The sequence below is a fragment of the Oryza sativa genome, chromosome 3 (assembly GCF_034140825.1).
Source record: "Oryza sativa Japonica Group chromosome 3, ASM3414082v1".
In the NCBI taxonomy this organism is placed as follows: Eukaryota; Viridiplantae; Streptophyta; class Magnoliopsida; order Poales; family Poaceae; genus Oryza; species Oryza sativa.
In genome coordinates, this window is record NC_089037.1 from 2,581,840 (window position 1) to 2,592,921 (window position 11,082).

Sequence of the window (11,082 nt, forward strand, 5' to 3'; positions counted from 1 at the left end):
AAGATATCAACATTTTGAAGCAACACTGATTATCAGTGTTCGGTGTCATTCCAGACTTCCAGCCCATCCATGTCGTCTACTACTACTGATCCAACATGGCATGGCAGGCTGAAAAATAGAAGTTGGTGCAGCCTGGTGTGTTTGGAAACGTCTGAAACTCTGAATGGCGAAAATGCAGAGTGAAATAGGAAACATCAGAAGCAGAATTTTCTTTGATGCAAGTGGAGCCTAAAACTTTTGATGAAATTTCTTTGGAATTCATCCAGTGCAAGCATATGTGATAGTGCAAGAGGATTCTTGAGCTGCACTAATGGACTGGTGGGGCAAAAGGATTTTTGAGCTGGATATTTGCGTGTTAGCATTGGAGCGCTTTGCTGCCAGAATTGAAGATTAGCTTTGCCAAAAATATCTCTTTGGGATGTGGCCAAGGAAATTGGGGGGTGTGAGTGGCAGTGTCAATTGTGGTACAGTTGCTGGTGATGGGACCTGAAATTTTCTCATCGAGCTGCCCTCTCCTGATTTTAGTTCAAGGGGACACCACGTGTTGCATGCCTTGATTTCGACATCGTGTAATCAACAAAAGCAGTAGCAACAGCAAAAGGCTACTACAACAATGTGTGGTATGAGAAATGGATCACTTTCAGTTCAACTAGGAATGCTATGATTTATCCGGTTTTCACTACGGAATCCATTTGAACTAAAAAATCAAATAAATTCATACATATCTGGAAGAGAACTCTATGCGCAGGATATCATATTAGAGACGTGACAAATCAAATACAACTTGAGTCCTTGATCAAGAAATAAGAGGAACTTGCTTAACCTCTCACACGCGTGTAATAAGAAATGCATTGTATTTTTATTTAATTCACTAGCCATGATTTTCTTTGCAAGACAAGACTGATAACGTTATTAAACAAGACAATAATTTACAACCATATGATAACCATTACAACAAAAGATCTATCGACAAAGAAAAAAAATTCTCTACATCTTAAAATGCTGCAAGACATGAGCAAACAAGCACATCCATAATTATGATCAACTCTATTATGCACAAAAGGTTGGTTGTGTGCCCATGGACAGAAGCCGGAGATATAATTATTTTCATTATTAAAAAAAATGCACAAAAGGTAATGAATAAGTACCAGCCACCATCTTTGTTCCTCTTACAAATCAATAAACCGATATCACCCAACAAATCAACGAACCTGACCAGCTGACTCTAAAGACGGTACTGCTAACCGAAAATCAAGGATCCCACAAACGAAATGATCACCAACAAAGACATGCAATAAGCAAACCCTAACCAAACATAACTCTAATAACATGGAAGATCAACCCTAAACTACTAATATATATAAGAGTAAATTTCACAAAAACTACAAATACTTTTACCAAACTATCGCAAAACTACACATTTAAAGATGCGTATTACAAAACTACAAATTTAGCATCAAATTTATTATAGAACTATATATTTAAAATATTATATCATGAAACTACAGATTTAGCAGTGAAGTTATCAAAGAACTAGATTTTTAAGTTCTTATCTATAGCATATTGGGGTTATAAAAGTCGTAGTTTTGTGATAAAACAGATGTTTCTGATATGATACCTCAAATCTTTAGTTTTATGGAAGATATGGTGTTAAATCGGTAGTTTTATGATACATGTTTTTTAAATATACAGTTTTATGATAGATTGATAAAAGTAAATGTAGTTTTATGAAATTTATTCTAGATATAAGATACTTTAATAAAAAAAATACATCTTTAAATTTAAGGGTATAGACTTGACATCATTGCCTCTGAAGCTGATAAAAAGGATGTAAAAATTCAATTATGCTTCATTGCAAAAAAAAAATAAAAATAAATTGCATATGAGACCTCCTTTTATTACCATTGTTGCAGCCTGCACCAGGGTAAAGCAACATTTTCATATTGGACCAGTTATATTTACCAAATGATTCATCTTGGTCCTAGTTCTTCTACCTCTGGCTCCCTCTTTTATCTCTCTATTTCCTCTCTTCTCTGACCAGTAACAGGTCAGGTAGCTAGCTATCTAAAGTCAGCGCTGTACTAATGCCAAAGCTCTCTCAGAGTTAGCATCAAAGCCACACACTTGTGATGGATCTCAATCTCCCCATCTAGGTTTGCACTAAAGCTCAGGAGGGAACGAAAAAAAGAAAGAAAAATTGCCCCCATTGCTGTCGAGCTATCTGCAGGGAATAGCTTGGCTTTGGTTTGGTGAAGATTTACCGATCGGCGCCGGCGGCGAGGAGGATTTTGTGGAGATTGCAGGGGGGGGGGGGGGGGGGGGGAGGGGGTCTAGGAGTATTCCTTCACCAAGTCAGCAAGCCCATGGTCAGTTGGTCACACTCCAAGCTCTACATGTTCGAGGACATTTACATTGGGCAGGTGGATTGCAGCCTTATGATGATTATTGTTTTGTGCTTCTACCATCTTGTGGCTAGCATATGACAACAATGGACTGCAAGATTGCAAGGTGAGGCTTCATGGCATCTGTTAACCTCGAGCTTAAGTAGCGCATCGCAGTGGGAGGCCAAAGGTTGAGCACGACGATGGGCAGAGGACGAGGTTAAGCAAGGTGCATACCTCCGGTGCAACTTGCAACCATGGTAAAAATATGAGGCCCAACATGCAATTTACTCATAAATAAATGCCATAGTAGTATCAAACGGTTCTGGATCACAAAGTGCACTGATGGGGCGCGGGCGGTCAAAGTTCCGTACACTGCCTGTTCATGTCCACGGCGCCGAACTGCCGAAGTGAACCCAGAATCCAATGGGCGGACCGGCTCCCACAAGCCGGTTGGGTTCGTGTCATTCTCACGAGTGAGTAGAGGTGGCCAAACGGGCGGCCCGGCCCGGCACGGCACGGGCACGGGTCCGGCACGGCCCGTTTCGGCACGGCCCGTTAGGCATGGCTCATGAAACGGGCCGTGCCGTCCCGACCCACGTGCCGAGCCGCCGGCCCAAGCACGGCCCGTGGATGGCCGGGCCGTGCCCGTGCCGGCACGGCATGCGTGTGGCCCGCCGTGTCAGTACGGGCCCGTGAATGAAAAATGGGCCGTGGACGGGGCACGGTTGGCCCAGGAACCGAAATGGCGCGGAGGGATGCGATGCGGACTTGCGGAGGTGGCTGGCGGGCTGGGCCATCAGCTAGGAGGGGTGCTCAACGGACTTGCGGAGGCGGCTAGCGGGCTGGGCCGTCAGTTGGGAGGGATGAGATACGGACTTGCGGAAGGATGAGATGCGGACTTACTACAGTAGCCGTGCCGTGCCGTGCCGGCCCGCGGGCTCGGCCGGCGGCCCAAGCACGGCACGGCTACTCGTGCTGTGCCGGCACGGCCCGTTACTGTAGCAGGCCGTGCCGGGCCGTGCCGGCTACAGGTTCCGCCGTGCCTCGGGCCGCCCGTTTTGGCCCGGCCCGTTTGGCCACCTCTACGAGTGAGTATACCCAGGGAAGTTGGCCGCCGCTGCGTAGCCGAAGCTCCACCACACGACACCCCGCAAAACGCCATGCGTGCTCCTGCTGCACACTTGTCCCCCGCCTCCTCCGCCGTGCCGTCACGCAACCACGGACTCCTCCTCCACCTCCGTTTCCTACTCTCTTCTTCAGTTTCTCACCTCTCCGCACGAGAAAATTCGAATCCCCCTTCCGGCTGCTGGTTTTCGTGCCAGAAACAGGCGATTTTACCAGTGCCAGTTAGCTCTCGCCTTCCTCCTCCTCCATCGTGCTACTACTCTGTTCTTCTGGAAGAACACTGGTCTCCTCGCCTACCTCAGTCACCACTCACCACACCAGGTGCGAGCTATAAAAACCGGCACGCCAAAAATCTTCAAAACCACACAGAAACCTCAGATCTCCGAGGCTTCCCAAGCGAGTCGACGAAAATGCCCGTGATGGCTCCGACCGCATCTCTTCTCCTCTCCCCGAGGCCGCTGCCGGCGAGCCGCCGGGTCCCCTCGCTCCCGGCGCTCTCGGCTTCCGGTCGCCTGCGCCTCCGCCGCGCCCGCGCCGACACACGGCTCCGCGTGGCGGCGCCGCCGTCCGTCCCCGGGGAGGCGGACCAGGCGCCCGGGGAGACCGAGCCGAGCACGTCGTCGGCCGACGAGAAGTTCGTGTGGAGGGACCACTGGTACCCCGTGTCCCTCGTCGAGGACCTCGACCCCAGCGTGCCCACCCCGTTCCAGCTCCTCAACCGCGACCTCGTCATCTGGAAGGACCCAAAATCCGGCGAGTGGGTCGCCCTCGACGACCGTTGCCCCCATCGCCTCGCGCCCCTCTCGGTATGAGTATCGCCACGCGCCCTTCCAATCTCTTCCTCTTTTGCGCCAATTTTGATCCGATTGAATTCACGGCGATGATCTGGATGTCTGTGTGTTCGTAGGAGGGGCGGATCGATGAGACGGGGTGCTTGCAGTGCTCATACCACGGCTGGTCATTCGATGGCTCCGGCGCGTGCACCCGGATCCCGCAGGCGGCGCCCGAGGGGCCGGAGGCCAAGGCTGTGAGGTCGCCGAAGGCGTGCGCGATCAAGTTCCCCACCCTCGTCTCGCAAGGGCTGCTCTTCGTGTGGCCCGACGAGAATGGGTGGGAGAAGGCCACGGCTACCAAGCCTCCGATGTGCGTGTATATTCTGGATTAGTGGTTTATTGATTGAGTTTGGTTAAGGTCGTCGGTGACGAGGTTTGATCCTGTTTTTGATTCCAGGTTACCGAAGGAGTTTGAGGATCCTGCGTTCTCCACGGTGACCATCCAGAGGGATCTGTACTATGGCTATGATACATTGATGGAGAACGTCTCTGATCCGTCGCATATAGAATTTGCTCACCACAAGGTAATGCTACATTTTTTATTTGAGAATGATCAGTTACTTTAATGTACTGGCACGCAATGCTAGTCCTGGATATTGCACATTTGAGATATGAGGATGGTTTGTTGTGTACCGTACTTGCACATCATACCTCAATTTGGTTTTAGTAGTTCTATTTTTGGTTGAATCTCTTAACAGTGGCTTCTGGTGGACTATGATTGCCAATGTTTTGTTTTGAACTGCCTGTTGCACCTTGATATGAAAATGTAGCTGCAGCATCGTTCAGTCTCTTTACTTAAGCTACTGGCTAGTGCTAAAATTGAATAATACTTACTTAATCGAGGCTACTGTATTAACTGTCTGTTATGGATTCATGGTACATGGACTAGAGGTATGATTCATTATCTAAGATGCACTTTCAGTAAATCCACAACTTAGACCATTTGTCTTCCCTTCATTATTCATGGAGCAAAAGTACGATTCCCATGGCCAAAGAAATTGGTTAACTAGGCAGCATTATCCTTGCCTCAAAATTTAACTCCTCTCACAGGTCACTGGTCGAAGAGATCGAGCCAGGCCTTTGCCATTCAAGATGGAATCAAGTGGTGCATGGGGATATTCAGGGTCAAATTCTGGAAACCCTCGCATCAGTGCAACTTTTGTGGCCCCTTGCTATGCACTGAACAAGTATGTTCAGCAAAACACTCTAATCATGCCTTTTCCCATTTCATTGCATTTGCCTTTTGATGTGAATTAGCTCATATATCAGTTTCACATCCAGTAACTCCACTTATGATTCTGATCTTTTAGTATTTCGTTTTTTGTAGAATTGAGATAGACACAAAGTTACCCATTTTTGGAGATCAGAAATGGGTCATATGGATTTGCTCTTTCAACATTCCAATGGCCCCAGGGAAGACTCGTTCTATAGTTTGTAGTGCTCGGAACTTTTTCCAGTTTAGCATGCCAGGAAAAGCATGGTGGCAGGTATCTGCAATTTTTGTAGCTCTCTCTATTTACCTCCTTTTCAATCTACTTGTTAGTGCCCTTTTTAGGAAAACAGCAGTAAAGATCCCCGCTCTATTAAAAATTAGAGTGAATTTTATGCTCTCATTATATCCGAAAGTATAAAGTAAAACCCTGAATCCCCTGTTCTTATACATTTGCTTCTTTGTGTATGTGATGCAGCTTGTCCCTCGATGGTATGAGCATTGGACTTCAAATTTGGTCTATGATGGTGATATGATAGTTCTGCAAGGGCAAGAGAAGATTTTCTTGTCTGCATCGAAGGAGTCTTCTGCAGATATTAATCAGCAGTACACAAAGATCACGTTTACACCCACGCAGGCTGACCGTTTTGTTTTGGCATTCCGGGCATGGCTAAGGAAATTTGGTAACAGCCAACCTGACTGGTTTGGAAATCCTAGCCAAGAAGTGTTGCCTTCCACTGTCCTTTCAAAGCGTGAGGTAAAAATTTCTGGGATCTAGTTATGTGAGAGCATTTATGCAGTTTTATTTTGAAGCTAGTCTTTAGATGGTTTAAGGAATTTAGTTATGTTTACTACCTTGCTCGCAAGAACTTTTTACGCGCTGATTCCATAAAGTATTTGACACTATCCTCCTTGCATGAACTTTGTTTTTTTTTTTTTGGACACAAAACAAAAGGTTTGATGTTGTTCATTATGGGCACAGATAATTGATTTCCATGAAGTATTTTTGCACACTACTCCTTCCATGAACCTTGATATATTGTTTTGGACACAAAACAAAGGTTTTATGTTGCTCATTATTGGCACGATTTTTTTTTGTTTCTGTGCTATATTTTAATTGTCATACTTACTGGCGCCTTTAGCTGTGAAGCTCAGTAATGTACTTTAAAATATCTATGGAGGTATGATAGCTTTGAAGTACTCATAGTACCTGACATTTGAGGATTTAACCACAGCAGTTCCACATATTTGAAGATTCAACCACAGCAGTTCCTTGTAAATTTCAACTTATACTTCCTATGAAAAACATGTTCATTTATGCTTGCGTTTCTATGTATTCTTCAATCCTTGTATCCTTATATTTGACTATATGTTGACCGAGTTGCAAATTACCTATGCAGATGCTAGATAGATATGAGCAGCACACACTGAAATGCTCATCTTGCAAAGGGGCATACAACGCCTTCCAGACTCTGCAAAAGGTCTTCATGGGAGCGACAGTGGCGTTCTGTGCAACTGCTGGGATTCCTGCGGATGTTCAGTTCAGATTATTGCTTGCCGCTGCTGCTTTGGTTAGTGCCGCTGTAGCGTACGCATTTTATACGCTCCAGAAGAATTTTGTATTTGTAGATTACGTGCATGCTGAGATTGATTAAACAAGCATGACATCTGATCTGAGATCTGGTGAAGCGACATCACACGATCATTTGTGCAACGTAAGCTAGGGAATATAGATTGTCGGTGGATATAGTCTAATGTTGCATTGTAGGCAATAGGTTTGTAATTTGTATTAGCTCTTCGGAGATGATGTACAAAAGTTGAAATGAAAAATGTAATTTTGCTCATCATGGCCCAATGACTTTTGATTGATGACTGATGAGTTATTCTCAATGAGTATAGCTTATCTACATTATTGTTGTAGTAGGTGCAATTCATCTTGCTATCTTGCACCGAGGCACATTTGGTTGTAAATCTCAACATAATTTTTGGTTGAACTAGTACAAGAAAACTCTGTTAGAGTGCGCTTAACCTTTCTAGGTAGTCTGATAATCTGATTTAGCTAAAAACCGGAGATGGTGGGTTTTTAACTAAACCCCCTTTTCCTTGTGAATGGAGTATGTGATTCTCGTATGCTCCTTAGGTGATACTATGTCCCTATTTGCTTCAAAGTTTCACATTTCAAAAACCAAATATTCAAACTCCCAACTCGAAAATTCAACGGTACCTCCACCTTTCACTCAGATAGTGAAAGTTTGGACTTTCACCGAGGAATAATGAACAAAACAGTGGGTACTTCAGAAACCATTATCCGTCACAAATTTTCTTCCAGATGAACAAGTCACTTTCTCACGTAGTAGTGCTACATACGGTACCGGCACAGCGGCCACCGATGTGTATGCAACAGTACTAGTATATACCAGCCTCTCAGGATTAAGGCCCACCTTTCAGTGAGCAAGGAAATTTTCTACTAAGGAGGATTCCAATTTTTTTTTCCCTCAAGGATTCCTTGGCCCACCTGATAAGCTGAACACATCGCCCAACCCGGGCTCCCAGATGTGGCCAGATCTACCACCCGTCACCATCCCACTCCATCTTATCCGTCCATTTTTTTTAAAAAAAAATCGAACCCAAAATTCCTCCCCCACACCACGCCTCCACCTCCGCCTCATTTGCTCCAGTTCCCGGAGGGCCGCAACCACCGCTAGCCACTCACCCGGCACGGCATGGCTGCGTCGCTCCGGTCGCCGCCCCCCTTCCCCGCCGCGGCGTTCCGCCGCCGCCGCGCCGTCGTGCGCGCCTCTTCCTCCTCGTCGTCCTCCTCCTCGGCCGTGTCGTCCGCACCCAAGGCGCGCTTCGTCGCCCGCCGCTCCGAGTCCACCTTCGTCCAGCAGCTCGCCCGCCCGCTCGGTCGGTATCTCCTAGTCCTCCTCCCCTCCCGAGTACTAACCCCGGGCTCGGGATTCGCCTTTGCCTCGCGCTTCGTTTGTCGGAGAGATCCCCGCCCTGAAGCTGAGCCTGAGATGTTTTGCTTTGCTCGTGTCGTGTAGCGGAGTACATGAGCTTGCCGGCGAGTCAGTACTCGGTGCTCGACGCGGAGCGCATCGAGCGCGTCGACGAGTCCACCTTCCGCTGCTACGTCTACCGCTTCCGCTTCTTCGCGCTCGAGGTCTGCCCCGTGCTACTTGTTCGCGTCGACGAGGAGCCCAACGGCTGCTGTATTAGCCTCCTCTCCTGCAAGGTGTGGTGGTGCCTACTTGCAGCTTCACTAATGGCGGTAGGTGTATTTTGTAGATTGTGATCAATGCCTCTAATTCGAAATATTCGTTTTGCAGCTCGAGGGATCACCGCTTGTGGAGGCTCAAAATGACAAGTTTTCAGGTAACTGTCGGTGTTGAAATGTTGAATAGTATGATAATCCCACGGCAAGAACAGTTAGTCAATTATAATAGTTGGTTCTTGATTTTATTATTGCTATTTCCCACCGTCTGGACTAAGATAATGATCAAACATCAATACACTGTCACAGCCTCTGAGCCTCATCAACAATAGCTGATGTTGTTTGTTTTTTGTCACATTTCTGTTCATGTTTCCTGTAAGTTTCAGATACTCTTCTCGGCTTGCTTGCAATTCTTTACTTGATAATTCATACGCACAGCTCATATGTCAATGAAGTTTCTATAAATATAGTCATATAGACTCGTAGTGGTAGAGTTGCATGATCGAGCCTATATTAGTTCATCTACCAACGTTTAATATTTATGATTCTTTAGTTGTGTTTCGCATATTCTAAGATAATCTATTGAATTCCTTGTCCAGGAAATCATTGACATGATTTGCTGTGGGATGCAGCTTCCATGGTGAATAAGGTGTTCTGCAACAGTAGTATGAGTGATTCAACATCTCAACAGCTTACATCGGATACTACAATCGAGGTAACTAAGTCTTAGGCTCTCTCCTGACTCTGTCTTTGTCTGAACATCATCCGAAATTACTGGACACAATTAGCTTCTTGTGACAAATTTCCAGGTTACAATTGATATACCATTTCCATTTCGAGCATTACCTGTTGAAGCCATTGAATCAAGTGGCAAGCAAGTTCTTGAGCAACTACTCCGAGTCATGCTTCCACGATTTTTGAAGCAGGTTAGTTAAATACATTTTTTTGTTTCCAGTTAAAACTTTGTTGCAAATTCTAACACCAGTCAAGACATCAAGTGAAGGCAGCTACTTTTATTTCTCTCGTATTAATTTGACACCTGATGTATCATAGATAGTTCACCACTATCTGTTTTCTATTGTTCCATGTTGAATTTTAGGCTTGCATTCAGCTCTATACCTAGATTTTATTTCCAACAAATTAATCAATATTTGAAGTCCCACGGGTGCTTTAGTTTATAGTTTACTTTCTATTTGTACAATGATATAACTAAGAAACTAAATGGTCTGAAAAAAAAGAATGATACATGATAGTATGAATAAGATTTATGTTGAGCAATTGCCAATGTGCCGGCTAGAACTTTACTAGGATTATTTGACATGAGTAGCAGTTCCTATGATTATCCTAATATTTATCTTAGAGATTATTTGTCAACTGAGAAAATTATTTTGCTCTCAGCTTGTTAAAGACTACCAAGCATGGGCTTCGGGTGATTCTTCAAGGAAACCACTTGGCACTGGTGAAATATGAAGCTTCGCAGTGTCTCCATTAGGCATTATAGTCTTTTCTTGTTGCATTAGTTATTGCTTGATGGGGTATAGAAAAGCTGTTTATACGTCGTTTTGCTCACAAAATCCATTTGCTTCTTTGTGGTCTTTGCCTGAAGATGTTCTGTAGTGTGTATGGATTTGTGCCATGCGACCAGTCACATACATTTGTAGGTTGTTCATTCACAATGTGTTGTTGTAAGATTAACAATATCCGACCAAAAACTCTTCTGCCTCCATACACATTACAAATTATGGTCCTGTGATATAAGGATTGTCTATGCAAGGAAGGGGTCGGATATGGTTTTCTGATATTGAGAGCAATATGTGCGGACAACGAAGGTGACTACTGACCAGATCGGATGGCCAAGGGGAATTTTGGCTATCATGTTCATTTAACAGTTCTTAACTATCTTTTCCAGCCTGGGCGACGGTTGATGTTTTTGTAGCTTGTGTTATCCATAAATCATGAACATACATAGTCTGTCTAATGTGGAAAGGGATGGTTTAGCAATCAGATGTAAAAAGTAATAATACAGAGCTTCATCATGCTTAATTATCTGACTCTGTTGGATCGAAGCTAGATGCTCTTCAATGATCTGCTTTCAAGAATCAAGATATGCCTGATGATCAGATGACGCAATGCTATGAAGCGTTTTGTGCTACATTTTAATTACCTACCTGTGTAAAGATAAGTTATATTTGCTCAAACTAACACAGAGCTAGAATCTGTGTTTAGTTCACGTCAAAATTGGAAGTTCGATTGAAATTGGAACAATGTGATGGAAAAGTTTAAAGTTTATATGTGTAGGAAAATTTTGATGCG

The 11,082-nt window shown here is 44.8% G+C and overlaps 2 protein-coding genes across 3 annotated transcripts; both read left to right on the plus strand.

Moving 5' to 3' along the window:
• The first annotated feature begins 3,511 nt into the window (after nucleotides 1-3,511).
• Nucleotides 3,512-7,396, plus strand: LOC4331611 (pheophorbide a oxygenase, chloroplastic-like). The gene is made up of 7 exons (XM_015777732.2): nucleotides 3,512-4,315; nucleotides 4,417-4,652; nucleotides 4,740-4,866; nucleotides 5,393-5,529; nucleotides 5,670-5,829; nucleotides 6,031-6,309; nucleotides 6,953-7,396. The coding sequence occupies exons 1-7, from the start codon at nucleotides 3,545-3,547 to the stop codon at nucleotides 7,205-7,207; spliced, it is 1,965 nt and encodes a 654-aa protein (XP_015633218.1). The 5' UTR covers nucleotides 3,512-3,544; the 3' UTR covers nucleotides 7,208-7,396.
• Nucleotides 7,397-8,214: 818 nt separating this feature from the next.
• Nucleotides 8,215-10,568, plus strand: LOC4331612 (uncharacterized). 2 transcript variants are annotated; one of them, XM_015773016.3, is made up of 6 exons: nucleotides 8,215-8,459; nucleotides 8,600-8,790; nucleotides 8,885-8,930; nucleotides 9,402-9,484; nucleotides 9,558-9,695; nucleotides 10,168-10,568. In XM_015773016.3, the coding sequence occupies exons 1-6, from the start codon at nucleotides 8,276-8,278 to the stop codon at nucleotides 10,237-10,239; spliced, it is 714 nt and encodes a 237-aa protein (XP_015628502.1). In that variant the 5' UTR covers nucleotides 8,215-8,275; the 3' UTR covers nucleotides 10,240-10,568. The 2 variants fall into 2 exon arrangements, with proteins under 2 accessions (XP_015628502.1, XP_015628503.1); XM_015773017.3 differs by having other exon boundaries at nucleotides 9,579-9,695.
• The last annotated feature ends 514 nt before the right edge of the window (nucleotides 10,569-11,082 follow it).

Excerpts from the sequence above, each read along its gene's own strand:
- LOC4331611 (XM_015777732.2), top strand. The coding sequence starts at position 3,545 with ATGCGTGCTCCTGCTGCACACTTGTCCCCCGCCTCCTCCGCCGTGCCG. Across the intron at positions 4,867-5,392 it reads TAGAATTTGCTCACCACAAG|GTCACTGGTCGAAGAGATCG; the intron begins GTAATGCTACAT and ends CTCCTCTCACAG. Across the intron at positions 6,310-6,952 it reads CTGTCCTTTCAAAGCGTGAG|ATGCTAGATAGATATGAGCA; the intron begins GTAAAAATTTCT and ends TTACCTATGCAG.
- LOC4331612 (XM_015773016.3), top strand. The coding sequence starts at position 8,276 with ATGGCTGCGTCGCTCCGGTCGCCGCCCCCCTTCCCCGCCGCGGCGTTC. Across the intron at positions 8,460-8,599 it reads GCAGCTCGCCCGCCCGCTCG|CGGAGTACATGAGCTTGCCG; the intron begins GTCGGTATCTCC and ends CGTGTCGTGTAG. Across the intron at positions 8,931-9,401 it reads TCAAAATGACAAGTTTTCAG|CTTCCATGGTGAATAAGGTG; the intron begins GTAACTGTCGGT and ends TGTGGGATGCAG.